This window comes from Myotis lucifugus, unplaced genomic scaffold (genome assembly GCF_000147115.1).
Source record: "Myotis lucifugus unplaced genomic scaffold, Myoluc2.0 scaffold_169, whole genome shotgun sequence".
Lineage (NCBI taxonomy): Eukaryota > Metazoa > Chordata > Mammalia > Chiroptera > Vespertilionidae > Myotis > Myotis lucifugus.
Window position 1 is genome coordinate 2,605,381 of NW_005871217.1, and position 21,970 is coordinate 2,627,350.

The 21,970-nt window shown below is 42.2% G+C and overlaps 1 protein-coding gene across 1 annotated transcript in view; it reads left to right on the plus strand.

The window, feature by feature from the left end:
- Positions 1 to 21,970, plus strand: part of F8 (coagulation factor VIII) — a 77,546-nt gene that overhangs the window by 40,034 nt on the left and 15,542 nt on the right. Inside the window, exons 15-22 of the mRNA XM_023759987.1 lie at positions 388 to 523; positions 2,493 to 2,705; positions 3,738 to 3,966; positions 4,372 to 4,554; positions 6,898 to 7,014; positions 8,130 to 8,201; positions 10,023 to 10,108; positions 12,869 to 13,024. Coding sequence (XP_023615755.1) covers positions 388 to 523; positions 2,493 to 2,705; positions 3,738 to 3,966; positions 4,372 to 4,554; positions 6,898 to 7,014; positions 8,130 to 8,201; positions 10,023 to 10,108; positions 12,869 to 13,024 — 1,192 coding nt within the window. The remainder of the gene's footprint in view (positions 1 to 387; positions 524 to 2,492; positions 2,706 to 3,737; positions 3,967 to 4,371; positions 4,555 to 6,897; positions 7,015 to 8,129; positions 8,202 to 10,022; positions 10,109 to 12,868; positions 13,025 to 21,970) is intronic.

Genomic DNA, 21,970 nt, shown 5'->3' on the forward strand with positions numbered 1-21,970 from the left:
TGGAGTTGAGACCTAAATGATGATAGACCAGCTCTAAGAGATGTGTCCACGCAAAGGGAACAGGAAGTGCAGAAGCCCTGAAACTGGGACATCCTTGTCCAGCCAGTATGGCTCAGTGGTTGAGCATTGATCTAGGAACCAGGAGTCACAGTTCAATTCCCGGTTAGGGCACATGCCTAGGTTGCAGGCTCCATCCCCTGTGGGGAGTGTGTGGGGGTAGCCGGTCAATGATTCTCTCTCATCATTGATGTTTCTATCTCTCTCTCCCTCTCTTTTCCTCTCTGAAATCAATAAATATATTTTTTTAAAGGAAAAAAAAAAGAAGGTGAGGTGTTTCTACATACCTGGTCCATAAATATATTGCTTTTCCTCTGTTTTTGTCTTCAGAGCTCAGTTCAAGAAGGTGGTTTTCCAGGAATTTACTGATGGCTCCTTTACTCAGCCCTTATACCGTGGAGAACTGAATGAACACTTGGGACTCCTGGGGCCATGTATAAGAGCAGAAGTCGAAGACAATATCAGGGTGAGTTGAGGACAATGGAATCACAAGAAAATGAATCCTGTGTATTTTTTGTCTCTGAGTATAAAAATAATGTATTATCATTTTTTAAAAATATAGAAAATAAAGAAGTTGAAAAATAATCTCATAAATATCTTTTTGGTTTATGTTCTTTTTTCCTATGTATTCTTCTATTTATGTATTCAAAATTACACAATGTATAATTCTACTTCTATTTTGATTAAATATATCATAAACATTTCTAATGTCATTTAAAAATACTTCCTAAGCAGCATGGATGGAACTGGAGAGCATTATGCTAAGTGAAACAAGCCAGTCAATGAAGGAAAAATACCACATGATCTCACTCATTCATGGATAATAAAGACCATTACAAACTTTTGAACAATAATAGATACAGAGGCAGAGCTGCCTCAAACTGATTGTCAAACTGCAGTGGGAAGGCCAGGGAGGGTTGGGGGACAGGAGGGAGGGGAGTAAGAGATCAACCGAAGGACTTGTATGCATCCATATAAGCATAACTAATGGACATAAGACACTGGGGGGTAAGGGAGGGCAGGGGTTTGTCAAGGGCGGGGGGGAAAAAGGACACTTATGTAATACCCTTTGTAATACTTTTAGCAAAAAATAAAAATAAATAAAAATAAATAAAATAAACAAAAAAAATAAAAATACTTCCTAAGTATATTTTTAAAGTGATTGCATAATAGTCTATTACATGAATTTATGGTTTACTTAACCATGTACTTTGAATAACCCTATAATAGGTTTTTTTCACTATTTAAATAATGCTGCAATCACAACTTTTCCTAGGATAAAATCCTAAAAGTGAAATGTATTTGAACAGTTTAAGACTTTCTGTAACGAATGATCTCTTAATGTTGTTTGCACATTTGACAAATTCGGAGGCAGTGCTTTTCTTATTAATTTATATTACCTCATATATTATAGATCATTGATCATTTTAGTGAATAGTATTTTTCCAAGTTTGTTGTCTCTTAATTTTATATATAGTGGTTTTTTCATTAAAAACAGGAAGTAACCTATAATCCAGTGGTTCTCAACCTTCCTAATGCCGCAACCCTTTAATACAGTTCCTCATGTTGTGGTGACCCCCAACCATAAAATTATTTTCGTTGCTACTTCATAACTGTAATTTTGCTACTGTTATGAATTGTCATGTAAATATCTGATATGCAGGATGTATTTTCATTGTTACAAATTGAACATAATTAAAGCATAGTGATTAATCACAAAAACAATATGTAATTATATATGTGTTTTCTGATGGTCTTAGGCGACCCCTGTGAAAGGGTCGTTCGACCCCCAAAGGGGTCGCGACCCACAGGTTGGCGACCCACAGGTTGAGACCACTGCTATAATCTTTTCTTTATGCCACTTTCATAGCTTTCATGTTTATAAAATTCCTTCCCCATACAGAGACTTTTTTTTAAAATCACCTATTCTTGAACTTTCTTTTACAATTTAATTTCTTAAAAATTAACTTTTTAATTCATCAAAATTTCTATAGACAAAGTTATTTTGGTGCATTGTGGGAGCCAAAGGTCAAATTAGTTTTATTTTTTCCCCAAAATAGTCAATCATTGTCCCAATTGATGGTTTACATTAAGGATATAGAAGGATATAAAATTATGGGATGCTGCCTTGATTTGTATTTTACTTTTCATATGTCCTATGAAACATATCATTTTTTTCAAATCTGAAAACGGGGCTTTTAAAAAGATTATGTGCATTCATTCTGAAATTTGTCATGAAGAACCTTAAGTACCAAGTCATGAGATTATGGTCTCTTTAGGAATTTCCTCTATAGATCTTTAGGTTTGGGTTCTTACAATAGCCATCCTATACCACTTTCTCTGGGTATTAAAACTTGGACAGAGCCAAAATAGGCATTACGATTAGGAACGTAAACGCTAAAATACTTGCATTCTTTTTCTGTTTTGCTCTGCAGGTAACTTTCAAAAACCAGGCCTCTCGTCCCTACTCCTTCTACTCCAGCCTTATTTCGTATGAGGAAGATCAGAGGCAAGGAACAGAGCCTAGAAAAAAGTTTGTGGAGCCCAATGAAACCAGAATTTACTTTTGGAAAGTGCAACATCAGATGGCGCCCACTGCCGATGAGTTTGACTGCAAAGCCTGGGCTTATTTTTCTGATGTTGATCTGGTAAGCAGGTCTACACTGTGCTGGCCACTTTCTGGTTTAAAAGAAATGGTCTTTGCAATATCTGCTAAGAATTTGGGTATTTATCCTAAGTATAATGGAAGGTTTTAAATAGGGAGAGGTAGCCCTAGCTGGTTTGGCTCAGTGGATAGAGCGTCAGCCTGTGGACTGAAGGGTCCCAGGTTCGATTCCAGTCAAGGGCATGTACCTTGGTTGTGGGCACATCCCCAGTAGGGGGTGTGCAGGTACTGGGGATGTGCAGGAGGCAGCTGATCGGTGTTTCTCCCTCATCGATGTTTCTAACTCTCTATTCCTCTCCCTTCCTCTCTGTAAAAAATCAATAAAATATATTTTAAAAAAAATAGGGAGAGGTAGCCCGACCGGTGTGTCTCAATGGGTGACGTCACTCATGACCAGGAGGTCCACCGGTTCAGTTCCCAGTCAGGGGCACATGCCTGGTTGCAGGCTCAATCCCTAGTGTGGGGCCTGCAGCAGGCAGCTGATCCATGATTCTCTCTCATCATTGATGTTTCTCTCTGTCTCCCTCTCCCTCCCTCCCATCGTCTCCATCTCCCGTCCTCTCTCTAAAATCAACAAAGACATATTAAATGTTTTAAAATGTATTTTTATTGATTTCAGAGAGGAAGGAAGAGGGAGGGAGAGAGAGAAACATCAATGATGAGAGAGAATCATGGATTGGCTGCCTCCTGCACACCGCCCACTGGGGACCGAGCCCACAACCAGGGCATGTGCCCTGACCGGGAACTGAACTGTGACCTTCCAGTTCATAGATCGACGCTCAACCACTGAGCCACGCCAGCCAGGCTTAAGTTTTTTTTTAAATAAAAAATAAATAAGAGGAGATAGCATCATATTTGTGTTTTAGAAATACTGTTCTGGAATCTACTGAGGAGGATGAATCGTACTGTGAGAAGATGGGGAGTAGATTGGAGTGGCATAAAAGTTGATGAGAAACCTACGCTGGTTTAGAGGTGGGGGAGCTTATACTCACAGGATTGGTGTCTTCCCTCTCAGGAGAAAGATATGCATTCGGGCTTGATTGGACCGCTTCTGATCTGCCGCGCCAACACTCTGAACCCTGCTCATGGGAGACAAGTGACAGTGCGGGAATTTGCTCTGTTTTTCACTATTTTTGATGAGACCAAGAGCTGGTACTTCACTGAAAACATGGAAAGGAACTGCAGAGCTCCCTGCGATATCCGGATGGAGGACCCTGCTTTTAAAGAAAAGTATCGCTTCCGTGGTAATGTATCCCACGCCCAAATATATCCCACGCTCGCTGTGAAAAGCAGCATGCACTGTGACGAAGGAGCCTCGAGCCTGAGGCTTGGACACTGAATGAATTGAGAGTGTGTGTATGGGAGTGGAACCTTCAAAGAATCAATATTTTTGACTGGGGTGGAGGACAAGAAACTTCTAGCTTGGCCGGCGTGGCTCAGCGGTTGAGTGTCAACCTATGAACCAGGAGGTCATGGTTCAACTCCCAGCGTGCAGGAGGCAGCCCCATCAATGATTCCCTCTCATCATCGATGCTTCTATCTCTCTCTGTCCCTCTCCCTTCCTCTCTGCAATCAATAAAACATACTTTTTTTAAAAAAAAAAGAAACTTTAATAGATTTTAACAGCCTTCTCTGTTCTCCTTCTCCAGCGATCAATGGCTATGTGATGGATACTCTACCTGGCTTAGTAATGGCTCAGGATCAAAGGATCCGATGGTATCTGCTCAGCATGGGCAGCAATGAAAACATCCATTCTATTCATTTCAGTGGACACGTCTTCACTGTAAGGAAAAAAAAGGAGTACAAAATGGCAGTCTACAACCTCTATCCAGGTATGGGCTGGTTTCTCTTTCTTCTACCTTCTGTACTTATTGTATACTAGAGGCCCAGTGCACGAAATTTGTACAAGGGGCTCGGCCCTCACAGCCCCAGCTTCATCTGGAAGGTCATCTGGAAGGATGTCCGGAAGGTTGTTTGGCTGTCTGGTCTAATTAGCATTTTACGCTTTTATTATTATAGATTTACTTGAAATGGTCTAGGCACTGGGGATATGATCAGTGAAAAAAGCAGGCAAACTTCCTGTTCATGGATAACTTACTTTTTCAAGTAACTTTACCCTACAGAAAGATAATAAATAAGTTCGTAAGTGAATATGATAATTTCAGATACAGATAATGTGCTATAAAGGAAATAGAATAGAATAAATGGATAGTTAATGGCATAGCACTGTCCTAGGAAAAGAGGGATTTTTTTCCATCTCAAATCCCACATGGCACCAGTAGTTATCCAAGAAGTGACTTGTTTATGTCTGTTACCAATATGTTAACTACTAGTTACAATGTTGATCAAAGCACAACTTCATGTTAGTTCTCCACTGTCCCTTTAAAACAGGTTTAATAGTAGGAATAAACTTGCCCCATTTTTGCATAAAACTTCTGATAGGACCAGTGACTTTTCTGCTTCACTCTTATCTTTTTTTATGTATGTTTAATTGAGTTTTTTATTTTATTTTAGAGAGAGAGAGAGGAAGGGAGAGGGGAGATATAGAAACATTAATGATTGATAAACATTGATCAGCTGCTTCCTGCACACTCCCTACTGGGGATCAAGCCCACAACCTGGGTGGGCATATATCCTAACCAGGAATCGAACTAATGATCTCTTGGTGCATGAGATTGCGCTCAATCCACTGAGCCACACTGGCCTGGGCACTCATCCTATACAGTAGGTCCTTGAGTTACCTCAGAGATCCATTCCTATGGCTCGACGTAACGTGATTTTCGCCATAAGTCAGAACCCACCTACATAAGCACCTACGTCACTCACATGGAGCACATACACAGCAGTAATGAAGTGAAACAGTAAAAAAAATTTAAAAGAAAGATAACAATTCCTGACCTTTACTTGTGGTAAATAAATAATAAAAAACATAAAGAACATATGTACATACATCGAAATGACGAACTTTTTTTTAAATAAATAAATGGGAGATGGCGACGTAACCACGAAACGACATACGTCGAGTCCGATGTAACCCGAGGACTGCCTATAATAAAAGGCTAATATGCAAGTCGATCAAATGGCAGAAAGACTGGTGCTATGATGTGCACTGACCACCATGGGGCAGACGTTCAACGCAGAAGCTGCCCCCTAGTGGTCAGTGCGCTCCCACAAGGGGAGTGCCACTCAACCAGAAGCCGGGCTCACTGTCAGTGAGTGCAGAAGCCTCTCCCGCCTCCACAGCAGCACTGAGGATATCTGACTGCCAGAGAGAGAGGAACATCAATGATGAGAGAGAAACATCCATCAGCTGCCTCCTGCATGCCCCACACTGGGGATGGAGCCCACAACCCGGGCACGTGTCCTGATTGGGAATCGAACCCTGACCTCCTGCTTCATAGGTCGACGCTCAACCACTGAACCACACCAGCTGGGCTACCTGGAAGATATTTAAAACTGACTCTTCTTGCTGGGGACTTCCAGGGGGCTCTTCTGGGGACCCTCTTTCATGAAATCCCCTTGACCTGGTTGATTGCTCACTCATTCCTCAGGCCCTCAGCATGCACTTCCAGCTCTCTGCTGATGGGATTACTTTAGCCCTCAAGGCAGCTCCAGTGGGTTACATCTGGGAGGACCTCCCTGATTTTTCTCTCCCAGGGAGCCCGCATCTGGTCAATGACAAACACACCTGTGGCTCTGAAAACCCCCGAGTACAGGCCTATGCAGTAGCTTCCTCCCGTCTCTACCATCCAAGCATTCTGTTGCCCTCCCTCCCCTTTCCCAGGGTGGGAGGCTGTCAGAACTCAGTCTCCAGGCCCTGGCCGACTAGCTCAGTTGGTTAGAGCATCATCCCGTTACACCAAGGTTTTGGGGTTCAATCCCTGGTCAGGCCACATAGAAGAATCAACCAATGAATGCATAAATAAGTGGAACAACAAGTTCTCTCTCTCTCTCTCTCTCTCTCTCTCATAAATAAATGTTGTTTTTTTAAAAAAAAGGACTCAATCTCCAGTGCCCCCAAATAGGGGTCCGATAGCAAGCACTTTGGGTTTCAGGATCCATCGGTGGTGGGATTGACTTAGGTAGATCTCTGTTGATATTCTGCATAAGCCAATGTATCTCATGCTCATTTTTTAGTGAAAAAAAATGTTTTTGTTCCTTTTGTTTTTTATAAGGGGTTTTTGAGACAGTGGAAATGCTACCATCCAAAGCTGGAATTTGGCGGATAGAATGCCTTATTGGCGAACACCTGCAAGCTGGGATGAGCACTCTTTTCCTGGTGTACAACAAGCGTGAGTAGCAAGCCTGTGAATTTTGGTATCTGCAGGAGGTCCTGTAACCAATCCCCTACAGATACCGACAGACAACTGTATGTATTTAGAGTGACTAACTGAATATGCATTTTTAAAATTATAAATAATGGTAATATTATGTGTAGTGTGATGTACATATGTTTAATGTATATTAGCCAGATCAATGCCATATTCACTTCTATATTTAGTCTTGAGTGGGTAAAGGGAATTTCCATCTTTTTCTGATCCACAAATTATTGTTAACCTGAAGTAAGTTATTCTAGAAAAGAAAATATCCTTTACACCTTTGCACAGGAGACCCTATTATAATTGTAAATTCTGAATTCAAATGGATTAAAAATTTCTTTATTGAAGGAAAAAAAAGAGTGAGTAGCGATATGGGCAAAGGCACGCTGCCTACTCAGCCTACATTTATACACCTTTTCTCCTTCCTAGAGTGGTTGCCTTTGTCAATTAGTAAATACAAGCTCACAGTCATTAGGGAATCTGAAATGAATATTGCTGGTAGAAATTATGAGTCTTCAGAGGAGGGTGGTTATGCTTGAAGCTTTGAACACTTTGAACTTGAAGCACTAAATACAGGGTGGGGCAAAAGTAGGTTTTAAAGTTGTGAGTATGTGAAATACAGAGTTTATTTTCCTATTACTATTTATTAATTATTGTATTATTTTCCATATGAGCATCTGTAAGCCTACTTTTGATGCCCTGCTAAAAAAACTCTCTCTTCATTTTCACAACTTTGTGAAGCTCCAAGATCGCCAAGAGCAAATTTTGAGACCTAACTTTGGTCTGATTACTGAAGATAACTACAAATATTGCTTGGAAGAGCTTGATATTTAATCTTAAATAAGAAAGCCACTGGTCTACTTATGTATAGACCCTAGTTTCCTCAGCTAAAAAATGTGAATAGTTGTAGCACCTACCTGTTGGGGTGAATGAAATGAGATTATACAATAAAATGTTTCAGACAATTATTGACACATAGTAAACAAAATAGGACCATTTGTTGGTATGCTCCCGTTTTTGTTAACTTGAATTTGTGAAGCTCAGTTTTCTGCACGTCTAGCTACTGTGTTTCCCTCATTTGATTTCAGAGTGTCAGGCTCCACTGGGAATGGCTTCTGGGCGCATCAGAGATTTTCAGATTACAGCCTCAGGACAATATGGTAAATATTATTTTCTCTCTAAGAACCAGACTGAGTATATATTTTTTACTCCTCTTTTTTTTAAAATATATTTTATTGATTTTTCACAGAGAGGAAGGGAGAGGGATAGGGAGTTAGAAACATCGATGAGAGAGAAACATCGATCAGCTGCCTCCTGCACACCTCCTACTGGGGATGTGCCCGCAACCAAGGTACATGCCCCTGGCTGGAATCGAACCTGGGACCTTTCAGTCTGCAGGCCGACGCCCTATCCACTGAGCCAAACCGGTCAGGGCTTTTACTCCTCTTTAAATATATTCTTATTGATTTCAGAGAGGAAGGGAGATGGAGAGAGAGATAGAAACAGCAATGATGAGAGAGACTCACTGATCAGCTGCCTCCTGCATGCCCTCTATTGACGATCAAGCCCGCCACCTTGGCATGTGCTCTGACCGGGAATCGAGAATTGGGAATCAAACCATGACCTCCTGGTTCATAGGTTGACACTCAACCACTGAGCCACACCCACTGGGCTGTCTTTTTTAGTTTTGTTGGATAGGTTCAGATAACCAATCCATCTCGATCTTCTGTTAATTTTACTCCATAGGTGCCTCTCAAATGTATTTTCTCTTCATTTCCCACTGTGACCATCCTAATTCAGGCCACCATCACTTCTCACCTGGGTAATGCCACTGCCTCCTTAAATGTCGTGCCTGCCTGTGATATTATTCCCTTGAGTCCATTTTCTTCACTGTAATAGGAAGCTGCACTTTTATTCTATTTATCTTTATTATTGAGAGTATTACAGATGTCCCCCATTGCCCCCCTCTACCTGGTTCCGCCCCACCCCAGGCCTTCCCCACACTAATATCTGTGTCCATGGGTTATGAATATATGCTTGTAAGTTCTTTGGTTAATCTCTTACCACCCACCCACCCCCTCCCGCCTGGGATTCCTCAGTCTGTTGCATGCTTCCATGTCTCTAGACCTGTTTTGTTCATCAGTTTATTTTGTTCATTAGATTCCATATATAAGTGAGATCATGTGATACTTGTCTTTCTCTGACTGGCTTATTTCACTTTTCTATTTATTTATGTTTTACTTTTAATTTTCTAATTTTTCCACAATGAACATACATTGTGTAATAAAGAAATAATAATATTTGATAGCGCTGGTAACACATCCCATTGTCAGATAATTAGAGGTCAACAAAATTATTACATTTTAGAAAATAAAAAGGACAAGCAAAACACGTAGGTAGTTAGTAATCGATACTGCTTACTTTGTGCCTTTATCGTCTTCACAGCTAGGCTTGACATTTCTCAAGAGAGTAATTTTGGCCCTAACCAGTTTGGCTCAGTGGATAGAGCGTCGGCCTGCGGACTGAAAGGTCCCAGGTTCGATTCTGGTCAAGGGCATGTACCTTGGTTGCGGCCACATCCCCAGTAGAGGGTGTGCAGGAGGCAGCTGGTCGATGTTTCTCTCTCATCAATGTTTCTAACTCTCTATCCCTCTCCCTTCCTCTCTGTAAAAATCAATAAAATATATATTTTTAAAAAAGAGAGTAATTTTGCCTGGCTGGCATGGCTCAGTGGTTGAGTGTTGACCTATGAACCAGGGTCAGGGCACATGTCCGGGCTCCATCCCCAGTGGAAGGCGTGCAGGAGGCAGCCGATCAATGATTCTCTCTCATCATTGAAGTTTCTGCCTCTCTCTCTCCTTCTCCCCTCCTCTCTGAAACAACTAAAGATATATTTTCCCAAAAAGAGAAAGTAATTTTATTCCTAAGTGCCTAGAACCAACCCAACTGAACCTAATCTCTCTCCCCTTTTTTGGGCAAAGGACAGTGGGCCCCAAATCTGGCCAGACTTCATTATTCTGGATCAATCAATGCCTGGAGCACCAAGGATCCCTTTTCCTGGATCAAGGTTAGAAAACGCATCACATATTCCTCTTGCAAGCTCACAGCACCACACATCTCTTTTGTACATTCTCATCAAACTCCAGGTAACAGATGAGGGGAGAACTGGGGAATAGACTTGAGCATGCTGAGGTGTTCTATTTATGGTTCTTCATCTTTCTCCTGGGATTAGGACATCTGAATACTTTCCACGTCATTGAACTCACCACCTCCCAAGATCGTGTATCCTATGATTAGATGCCTCCAACTGCCGAGGTGGCCTGTGGTCCTCCAATCTCTTTATTTTAACACAGAAACAAATGGCTCAATCTCCCATCACACAAGCCAAGGAAAGTTGGCTTCTTTATTTGAGAGAACAGAATCCGTCTTGTTCACAAATTCTATACCACTGGGTGGTAGGAAGTACCTACTGAAGTTGGTCCAATCTTGTAAACTAACTTGGAGCCAGGAGCTGAAAAAGTGCCTTTCGGTTAACTCGGTTTCTTTTTAAATGACTGTCTTTCAGCTTTTCTCACTTCCCCATTTCCTCTAGAGCAGCACTGTCCCATAGAAATGTAATGTGAACCACAAGTGCAAACCACATGTGTAATTTTACACTTCCTAGTAACTTATAAAAGAGACATGTGAAGTTCATGTTAATACCATTTTATTTAGTACAACATATACAAAAACAGTGTCATGTCAACATGTGATCAATCAGGACTGTGACCCCCTTCAAGGGCATACATACGGGAACTTCTGTGTCCCCTCCATGCCACATGAGAGCTGAGCGCAGCTTGGGAGTGCCAACTCAACCTCTCTGCCTAACCACCAGGGTAGGTTCCTTCTAGAGCCCAAACAGGAAAAGGGAGGAAACGTTTCTGCTTCCGGCTTTGCTCTCGACCTCACATGCCTCCCACCTCTGGTACTCACACCCTGGAGAGGGACTACAGTACACGTTTTGCCACCTGCTTCCCACAGCTCCATCCACTTCTCATAATGCACCAGCTTTCTTCTTTCTCTTCTTCGTTGGCTGAGGACATTCCCCTACGTATTTTTTTCTTTGTGAGATGGCATCTGTTCTTCTCTTTTTCCTGAGGTTAAAAATGCTGAATAGGAATCAGGAAAAATAAACTGCCTTACCAGCAAGCAGGCGCAAAGAGCACATCTGTTAATGCCACATCAGTTCATCTTTTTTATTTGTTTTGTAGGCGCTGCCAATTATGACTCGATTTGAGAGGACTGTTCACTAATCCCCAAGTATTTTTGTTTGTTTGTGAGGCTGCCAAACCACATGTTCTCACCTTGTATTCCTGTAGTTATCACTTTCATTCAACTATATATATATATATATATATATATATATATATATATATATATATATATCTGTGTAGTGGACATTTTAATCTGTTTGGCTGCTTTGCATCTGTTCTATGTATTTATTGTTTTGTAATAGCACCCTTATTTCCACTTGGGAAATTATATCTCCCTCACTGGATACAGTCTGATGAGACTAGTAGAGGGTTTCCCATGCCAAAGAACCCTGAGGATTCCACTTATTAGACTTGACCCATTGTTCCAGCTTGCCAAGATTCTGTATCCCAAAGTATTTCCTAGTCTTCCCAGTTTCACAGAATTTACTGACTTGATCACTAAGCTTTTTTAAAAAAAATTTTTTTATTGATTTCAGAGATGGAGAGAGAGGAACATCAATAATGAGAGAATCATTGATCGGCTGCCTCCTACACACCCCCTACTGGGGATCGAGACCCAACCTGGGCATGTGCCCTGACCGGGAATCAAATCGTGACCTCCTGATTTATAGGTCGATGCTCAACCACTCAGACACGCTGGCCACATGTGTCAACTCTTTAATCCTTCTGGTAAACCTTTGAGATAAACACCATTATTATCTCCACTTTACAGATAAAGAAGCTGAGACACTGAAAGGTTAGGCCACTCAAATAGTTCGTTGCCTTAAGGATTTCAGTCTAACAAAGAAGGCAGATAAGCAAAGAAACCTTTATAACATGATGCAATAATTTGTTAAAATGAAGTTATTATACAAAATGGAGTGGAAGCATAGAAGCAGCAGCACTAAATTTGTCTGGGGTAGTAGGAAAGGCTAATCAAGAAAAATAGTTTCTGAACTAACACTTAAAGGAAGAGAAGCAGTTTATCACAGATAGAAATGTTAGGCTGGGGGCTGGGCTGGAGAGAGAGGGGGAAATTGGCTTTGACTAGGCTGAGGTGTGGGAAAAGCACTAGGTTATGTGGGTACATGTGTACAGCACAAAGGATGTGAGTAGAGCAAACGCTTTCTTTCAAAGCGTTCTGGTTTTACAGGAAGTAGGCTGGAAACTCAATAAGCACCTTTCGCCCAGCTGGCCTGTCTCAGTGGTTGAGCATCGACCTATGAACAAGGAGGTCACGGTTTGATTCCGGTCAGGGTATATGCCTGGGGTTGCGGGCTCCATCCCCAGTGTTGAGCATGCAGGAGGCAGCCGATCAATGATTCTCTCTCATCATTGATGTTTCTCTCTCTCTCCCTCTCCCTTCCTCTCTGAAATAAAAAATATATATTTTTTTAAAAAACACCTTTCCTACTCATTCCATCATATACCCCATGCCTTCACACACACCTACATTTCAACATGGGTATCTGCTTCACCTGCACATCCAAGGTAATACTGGGCATATCTGTGTCAATGTAGAGTCTCCTTAAGTCAATACTTAATTTCAGAAGGTGGTCCATACATTTAAAATAAAGTGTTGTTTTAATTGGCAGGTGGATCTGTTGGCACCAATGATTATTCACAGCATCATGACCCAGGGTGCCCGTCACAAGTTCTCCAGCCTCTACATCTCTCAGTTTATCATCATGTATAGTATCGATGGGCTGAAGTGGCAGAGCTATCGAGGGAATTCCACTGGGACCTTAATGGTATGTAATTAATCCTTTCCAGAGAATGCATGAATCTTTTCAAGAGCTTTTGACAGATTTCAGATATGGGACAAATACTCCTAGCATCTACAGACTTAACTCCCAGAGTTTTCCATGTATGCGTAGTAGGAGTGATTATGGATATACTAGAGGCCTGGTGCACAGATTCGTGCACCGGTGGGGTCCCTCAGCTTGGCCTGCACCCTCTTGCAATCCAGGACTCTGCGAGGGATGTCGGACTGCCCGTTTCGGACTGATCCCTGCAGGCCTGGCCGAGGGATGTAGTAGTGTGCGAAGCGGCAGGTGGCTGGGGAGGATCCCCGAGCCTAGGCCAGGCGCCTGGTGGCTCCCGCTCATCCGGCCCTGCTGCACCTGCTACCACTGCTCAGTAAGCTCGCTGAGAGGCACTCCCACTGTGAGAGCACATTGACCACCAGGGGGGCAGCTCCTCTGTTGAGCATCTGCCCCCAAGTGGTCAGTGTGCGTCATAGTGATCAGTTGACTGGTCTTAACGGTCGCTTAGGCATATATATATATCAACGGTTCTCAACCTGTGGGTCGCAACCCCTTTGGGGGTCAAACGACCCTTTCACAGGGGTCGCCTAAGACCATCGGAAAACACATATATAATTACATGTTTTTGTGATTAATCCCTATGCTTTAATTATGTTCAATTTGTAACAATGAAATTGGGGGTCACCACAACATGAGGAACTGTATTAAAGGGTCGCGGCATTAGGAAGGTTGAGAACCACTGATATAGATGGACAAAAAAATGTGGTAGGATCTCATAGATAATAGAAATTAAGAGATGCTCTGTTGACAGAAACATGTGACTCAGGACTGGGTGGACTGATAAGATGGTGAGTTTGCTTATGGATAATCTAAGTTTGACGTGACAGTAGGACGATCAAATTAAATGTCCAGCAGGCAGTAGATGAAAGGGGGCAAAAGCACCAATGCAGGCGAAGATTTGCATCTTCCACACAAAGGGATGGATGAAACGTGGGAAATGATGAATTCTCTAGGGGCCCAAGACCCTTAAACAGGCTTAAAACCTTAGCAGCAGCATCTACTCTTCCCTCATTTTTATGCCCTCTAATGAATTGATGCACAAACCCAGCCAATTCTTTCTTTGTAATGCCTCTCACGCCTCTTCTGCTTCATGGACACTGCTGTTACTATAGCCGGGGCCCCACCACTTCGCAAGTGACCTATTATGTTACGTTCCTAACTAGTCTTGTGGCCCCTACGAAACCCAGATGAATCATGGGAAAATGACAGATCATCACAAATGTAATCAGGTGGTGATGACAAAAATATGGTAAATTCCAGATGTGGTGTCTCCTCTGGAATAAATGAAGACAGAAGCAGGCACCTGATATGGAACTACTGATGTGGAAAATGCTCTTTTGGTTATTCCCACTGATAAGCAAAAAGAATATATTTGCATTTATGAAGTAGGAACAGGAGTATTAACTTTACTGTTCATGCCTCAGGGTGATGCCAGCTTCCTTGTTTTTTTGTCATAATATAAACCCAAGGGACTCCAAACATCTTGTCACCCCCCACAAAACACCATACTGGTCCATTACACTGATGACATGCTGATAGGACCTGGTAAATAGGAAATAGCAATCACTGTAAGTGTTCCTATGATTAACATATTAATATGCATACACACTGACACACAGTCACATATACAGATCGATAGGTAGATATATAAAACAAATAAGCCTATTTTATTCCTGACTTTAATGGGGATGGAGCCCATATTTTACTGTTTTATATAATGTTCATGGTTAACTTCAAACAAATACCTTTTGTCCTGTTTAAAAGTTTCCTTCTATTTTTACTTTACTTGGAATGGCTGCAGAATTTCATCAAATGCTTTTCGAGCATTTTTGCTGTGATCACATTTCTTCTTTCCTATCGTCAAATTATATATTTACATTCAATGGTGTGCTAGCAAATGTTTAACAACGGGCTCTGGAGCAAAATGCAGGAGGTTTTGATGGGGGAAAGGCCTTGTCTGTAGCATTTGCTGATTTCTATGATGCAAATACTCCCATTACACCAGGTTCCAAGCTGTTGGTGTAATGTCACTGAATGCAGAGCTTGGAACCCATGAACACAATGAACACAATTGGCTCTCACAAGCCAGTACTAGTGAGCGCCAGCACAGCACTGGACTACATTCCTGGGAAAACTGCCCTCGGTCATAGTGTATTAATCATTTAAAACTTATCTGGGGCCCTGGCCAGTTTGGCTCATTGGGTAGAGCATTGGCCCACAGACTGAAGGGTCCTGGGTTCGATTCTGTTCCCTGGGCTCCAACCCCTTCCCTTCCACTCTCTAAAAATCAATGGAAACCCTAACTGGTTTGGCTCAGTGGATAGAGCGTCCGCTTGCAGACTGAGCGTCAGCCTGCGAACCCAGGTTTGATTCCAGTCAAAGGCACATGTGAGGGTTGTGGGCTCCATCCCCAGAGGGGGGTGCGGGAGGCAGCAGATCAATGATTCTCTCTCATCGTTGATGTTTCTCTCTCTCTCTCTCTCTCTCTCTCTCTCTCTCTCTCTGTCTCTCTCTCTGCCTTCCTCTCTGAAGTCAATAAAAATATTTTTTTAAAAAATAAAATAAAAATCAGTGGAAAATATCCTTGGAAGAGAATAACAAACACAAAAAAACTTATCTGGATTCACTTTGCTAGCATCCTATTTAGATCTCTTCTATCTATACTAATAAATAAAATTGGTTTACCTTTTTCAGGGGCTCTATTATCAGGTTTTGTCATGAGAGTTATACTAAACTTGAAAATAAAGTGGAAAAGCTCCCATTTTTTCCATTAAACTATTGCTCTAAAATAGTTTAATTAATGTAGTAATCATGTGTGTGATGAAAGTTAGATGGAAAAGCCACTTGTGCCTTATTAGGTGGTAGATACTTGACAACTGGCACCTCATTTGTTACCTGTAATTAATTTCTGTAAATGTGTACATTAGAGTCCTGTCTCCCTTCCCATGTCATACTGGTATATCTACACACACACACACACACACACACACACACACACACACACACACATCAATCTCTTTTCCCTTTTTAAAAAAAAATATTTTCATTAATTTCAGGGAGGCAGAGAGAGGGAGAAAGGGATAGAAACATCAATGATGAGAGAGAATCATTGATTGGCTGCCTCATGCAGGCCCCCTACTGGGGATTTAGCCCGCAACCCCCAGGCATGTGCCCTTGACTAGAATCCAACCCAGGACCTTTCAGTCCACAGGCCGATGCTCTATCCACTGAGCCAAACGAGCTAGGGCTCTCTTTTCCCTTCTTTATCAGACTTAGCAGGTGTTTGTTCTTTCAGATATTCCAAGAATCAACTCTGCGTCTTAAAATGGAACATAGATTTTAAAGTGTTGTTTTGTAATTCATTAATTTCTGCTCAAAACTTTTAAAATTGTCTTTCACTTTCTTTTACGTTTTGTTTCCTAGAATCTGCAGTTGAAGGCCTAGTTCATTCATTTTTTATCTTTCTTGTTCATTGATAACGATAAAATAGTTATTAACCACTTTCATAAGGGTCATTTCTTTAAGTTATTAACTACAGTTGATCCTTGAACAGCTCAGGGGTTTGGGCACCTACAGTACAGGCAGTTGAAAATCTGCTTATAATTTTGTAATATATATTTTTATTGTTGACAGTATTACAGATGCCCCCCTTTCCCCCGCCCCAGCCTTCACCATACTATTATCTGTGCCCATGGGCTGTACTTATAAGTATATGTTCTTTGGTTTTTCTTTTCTCACCCTCCCCCCCCCCACACACACACACCCTTCTGAGATATGTCAATCTGTTCCATGCCTCAGGACTTATTTTCTTGGTCAATTAATTTTGTTCATTAGATTCCACGTATGAGTGAGATCATGTGATACTTGTCTTTCTCTGACTGGCTTATTTCGCTTAGCATGATACTCTCCAGGTCCCTCCATGCTGTCTCAAAGGGTAAGAGACCCTTTCTTTTTTATTACTGCATAGTATTCCATTGTGTAAATGTACTACTGCTTTCTTATCCATTCATCTACTGATGGGCACTTGGGCTGTTTCCAGATCTTAGCTATTGTAAATACAGCTGCTGTGAACATAGGAGTGCGTATATTCTTTCTGATCGGTGTTTTGGGGTGTTTAGGATACATTCCCAGAAGTGGGATCACTGGGTCCAATGGCAGTTCCATTTTTAATTTTTTGAGGAAACTCCATACTCCAAACTCCCACCAGCAGTGAACAGTGTACCCTTTTTGTTTATAATTTCGGACAGCCGTCCACTTAGGTGGATTCCAAATTACCAGTTGGCCCTTGAACAATGTGGTTTGAACTGCATGGGTCCATTGAAAATATCCAAGTATAAGTGGACCAGTGCAGTTCAAGTGTCAACTGTACTATGTTCTAGGTTCTAGCAAAAGGATGAGCAAACTAGAACCCATGGATTTGGACTACAACCTGATTTTGTATGGGCTGTGAGTTAAGAATGGTTTTTACATATTTAAAGTTGCAAAAACAAAGAAAACTACACTACAGAAATCATTTGTGGCCTGAAAAGATTAAAATTAAAATATTTAAGCTGGTCCTTTACAGGAAAGGTTTGCAGACTGGGGTGTAGTCTAATGGCAGTACAGACACCTAGGCAGTTGGCATTAACCAGTCTAATTTATAAATTTCAGTAAATTTTAGTAAATTTCAGTCTTAGTAATCTTCCTCCAGTGCTGTGGTTCTCCAGTGTTTTATATCTTTGTACCATTCACATACAAAATATTTTAAATATATTTTTATTGGTTTCAGAGAGGAAGGGAGAGGGAAAGAGAGAGAGAAACACCAATGATGAGGGAGAATCATTGATCGGCTGCCCCCTGCACAATCGGGGATGGAGCCCACAACCCGGGCATGTGCCCTGACCGGGAATCAAACCGTGACCTCCTGGTTCATAGGTCAACGCTCAACCACTGAGCCACTGAGACCAGGCCAAAATATTTTTCATAATCAATATTTCTCATCACAGAAGCCCTCCATAAAAGGGAGAAAGGGAACCCCCCAAACCCTTTAAAGATCAATGATTCGCTGCCATTTTCAGGTTTATAATATTTTGAATGCTAATTTTGAATTGTCAATGAATGTTTCAATGATGCAAATCTTTCCCTCTGGTTTTCAAGTTAAAAAGACTGACCATCTCTTTAAAATATTTCTTTTCGATCATGTTAGCAATCAGTGTGAATTTGGGTATTGAGTTGCTATGTGGCAAGAGAACTTTGTCAAAATCACTGAAATCTGACTTGGGCCCAGCTATCTATACTATGAAATTTCTGAGGGACATACATAAATGAGCCAATGGCGAATGGAAAACAACCTTTAGTGTTTCCTAAATTATATTTATAAACCCAGTATTTGCCTCTTTGGTAACCCCCACACCCACCTTCTTAATGCAAGAAGTTTAGATCAGAGGCCTAAGGAGGATTTTTCTTTTTTTAAAATATATTTTATTGATTTTTACAGAGAGGAAGGGAGAGGGATAGAGAGCCAGAAACATCGATGAGAGAGAAACATCGATCAGCCGCCTCCTGCACACCCCCCACTGGGGATGTGCCCGCAACCCAGGTACATGCCCTGGACTGGAATCGAACCCAGGACCCTCCAGTCCGCAGGCCGACACTCTATCCACTGTGCCAAACCGGTTAGGGCAAGGAGGATTTTTCTTTTTTTTCTTCTTTTGTTTTTTCAAATATATTTTATTGATTTTTTACAGAGAGGAAGGGAGAGAGATAGAGAGTTAGAAACATTGATGAGAGAGAAACATCGACCAGCTGCCTCCTGCACATCTCCTACTGGGGATGTGCCCGCAACCCAGGTACATGCCCTTGACTGGAATCGAACCCGGGACCTTTCAGTCAGCAGGCCGACGCTCTATCCACTGAACCAAACCAGTTTCGGCAAGGAGGATTTTTCTTAAATCCAAATCCAAATACTACCATTAGTCACATTACAGAACTCCTAAGCATTCCTGTCATAAGACAGTAAGACAGCCGGCCAGGCCTGCAGAACAGGGTGAGAAGAGTATACCCCAAAAAGCAAAGCATAAAGCAGCATGCACCCTTACCACTTTTACAATAAATTGGACTAGACTTTTAGGGTACCAAAGGGCCTTTCCTGGCAGCCAATGAGAGCACAGGAATGGTGACTCAATCTGTCACAAATAGGTGTATGCTGTTCACTCCTTGCCTATTGCTTCCACACTGTTGAAATAGAAGCAGAAAAGTCCCACCCATTTTGCCTGGCCAGTGTGGCTCAGTGGTTGAGTATCCACCTATGAATCAGGAGGTCACGGTTCAATTCGCGGTCAAGGCACATACCCGGGTTCTGGGCTCAATCCCCAGTAGGGGGCGTGCAGAAGGCAGCTGCTCAATGATTCTCATCATTGATGTTTCTCTCTCTCCCTCTCCCTTCCTCTCTGAAATCAATAAAAATATATATAATTTAAAATTCCCACCCAGCCCTAGCCAGTTTGGTTCAGTGGATAGAGTGTCAGCCTGCAGACCAAAGGGTTCTGGGTTCAATTCTGGTCAAGGGCACGTACCTTGGTTGCAGGCTCCTCCCCAGCCCAGGGCCCTGGTCAGGGCGCATGCAGAAGGCAACCAATCAATGTGTTTCTCTCACATCGATGCTTCTCTCTGTCCCTCTCTCTTCCACTCTCTAAAAATCAATGGAAAAATATTCTCGGGTGAGGATTAACAACAACAAAAAAAAGCCCCCAATAATTTAATAAATAAATAAAATTCCCACCCATTTTGAGGCACTTAATTCATAGAGACAACCATCCACATATCCCCTCAAAAAATACAAAACAAAAACCTACCCCCAAACTGTGTCCTTAAATCTCACCCCCAAAGATTAGTACTGTATACAATTTCAGCCTAAAGGATGAGACCTCTGGAGTATACCCAAAGAGTATATACTCTGAAGTTCTTATTATCACTCTCAAAACTGTAAATAATGATAAATTGCATTAAAACAAAAACAGCTAAGTGGGTTTGCATGTAACATTTAGACCAAAAAGCCTTGGAAATTTAGTGTTTTTAAAAATGGCATGCTAGTGCCTAGCTGGTTTAGCTCAGTGGCTAGAGCGTCGGACTGAAGACCCAAGGGTGCCAGGTTCAATTCCAGTCAAGGGCACATGCCCGAGTTTTGGACTTGATCCCCAGTACGGGGCGTGCAGGAGGCAGCCGATCAATGATTCCCTCTCATCATTGATGTTTCTATTTCTCTCTCTCCCCCTCTCACTTCCTCTCAGAAATCAATAAAAAATTAAAATAATAATAATAAAATTAAAATAAATAGCATGCCATGATGGTTTTAAGGAATGACACTGGCTTGCATATACATGATCACACACCACCAAAGAACATGCTGATTTTATATATTTGAGTTACAGAAAGATCGCTACCAATAAAAATGGTCATGGGTAGTACAGATACCTCAGAATAGAACCATAAATGTGAATTTCAGTGCACACCTGACACATTTAGGTTGGGCCCCACTCCCTTTCAGTCTGCCCTTGAAATGACCTTGCACGGAATATGTTTGTATTGCAGCTCTCCGAGTAAGGACCACAGGGCAAATGATGTCTGTAGATTCACTGTCTGGCATAGCCCACACACTAGACTAGACACACTGTCAACTTCAAATGAATGAATACATCTTGGAACTAAGAACTACCTGTTTCTGCTTTCTGCCTCCTGCCAGGTAGATAAGTTACACCCATTTTATAGGCAAACTAAATCTAAACCACAAGTGAGGGGTATTGGAATGGCTTTATCATGGATTTAGGGCTATAGCAACAATTTTACCAAGCAACTTATTCCCACCAATAAGTATGAGGCAGATAAGGGAGAAATATGCCAATAAATTAATCACCATAAGAAAACCACATAGCTTAAGTATTGAGAGTGTGTACAATAAATTCCTGACAATGAAACAAAGACTAGAGCGTGGGTGCATGGGGCGGATCAACTTGGGTGGAAGAGAAAAGGGATAAAAGGATTCTCATTTTACCCTGGCCTGTGTGCTCAGTGGTTAGAGCGTAAGCCTTGCGCGCGCATGCCCGCGCGCACGCACACACACACACACACACACACAAGGATTGGGATTTGATTCCCCTCCAGGGCAGGTACGCTGCAGGTTTGATCCCCACCCCCTGTTGGGGGGCATGCGCAAGGCAACCAATTGATGTCTAGCTCTCACATCATGTCTATTTCTCCCCCCCACCCTCACCTCCCTTCCACTCTCTCGCTCCCTAAAAATCAAAAGCAGCGGCTCTCTTCCGGTGAGGATTTTTTTTTTAAAAGGAGTCTCATTTTTATGTTGCAGTTTTTGAGAAGCGAGTCAGGTGCTCTACTCAGATCCCATCATACTGTTTTTTTCTCCCACTATTATGGAAATATAACTTTCAGTCAACTAAATTCCTATGGTGGCAAGAGGAATAAGCTAACAAAGGTCGAACGGCGGTGATCAATATCTTTTATTTCCCTCCAAATGCAGAGGCGGGTGCCTGAGGTCTGGCAGCAAAGTCACCAGGCTAACGCGAGTCATCCGACCCCCTGTCCCGAGGGGGAGATGGTTTCTTGCAGCACGAGGTGAAGCAGGTGGTTCTGCTCGGCGCTCAGCAGCGGCCACATCTCCACCTGCAACGCCTTGACGGCTTCCGTGTCCTTCTCGTGGGTGGCCATGACCAGGGACTGGAGCAGCAGGAAGAGGTCTTCGGGGAGCTGGCCGCCGCTCTCCTGGCCCTGGCTGTCAAAGGCCTCCCAGGAGTACTTCTCCAGAGTCTGGGCGTGCTCCGGGAGCAGCTTGGCGGGCGGCGGCTGCAGGAGCAGCAGCAGCAGCACCCGGGACAC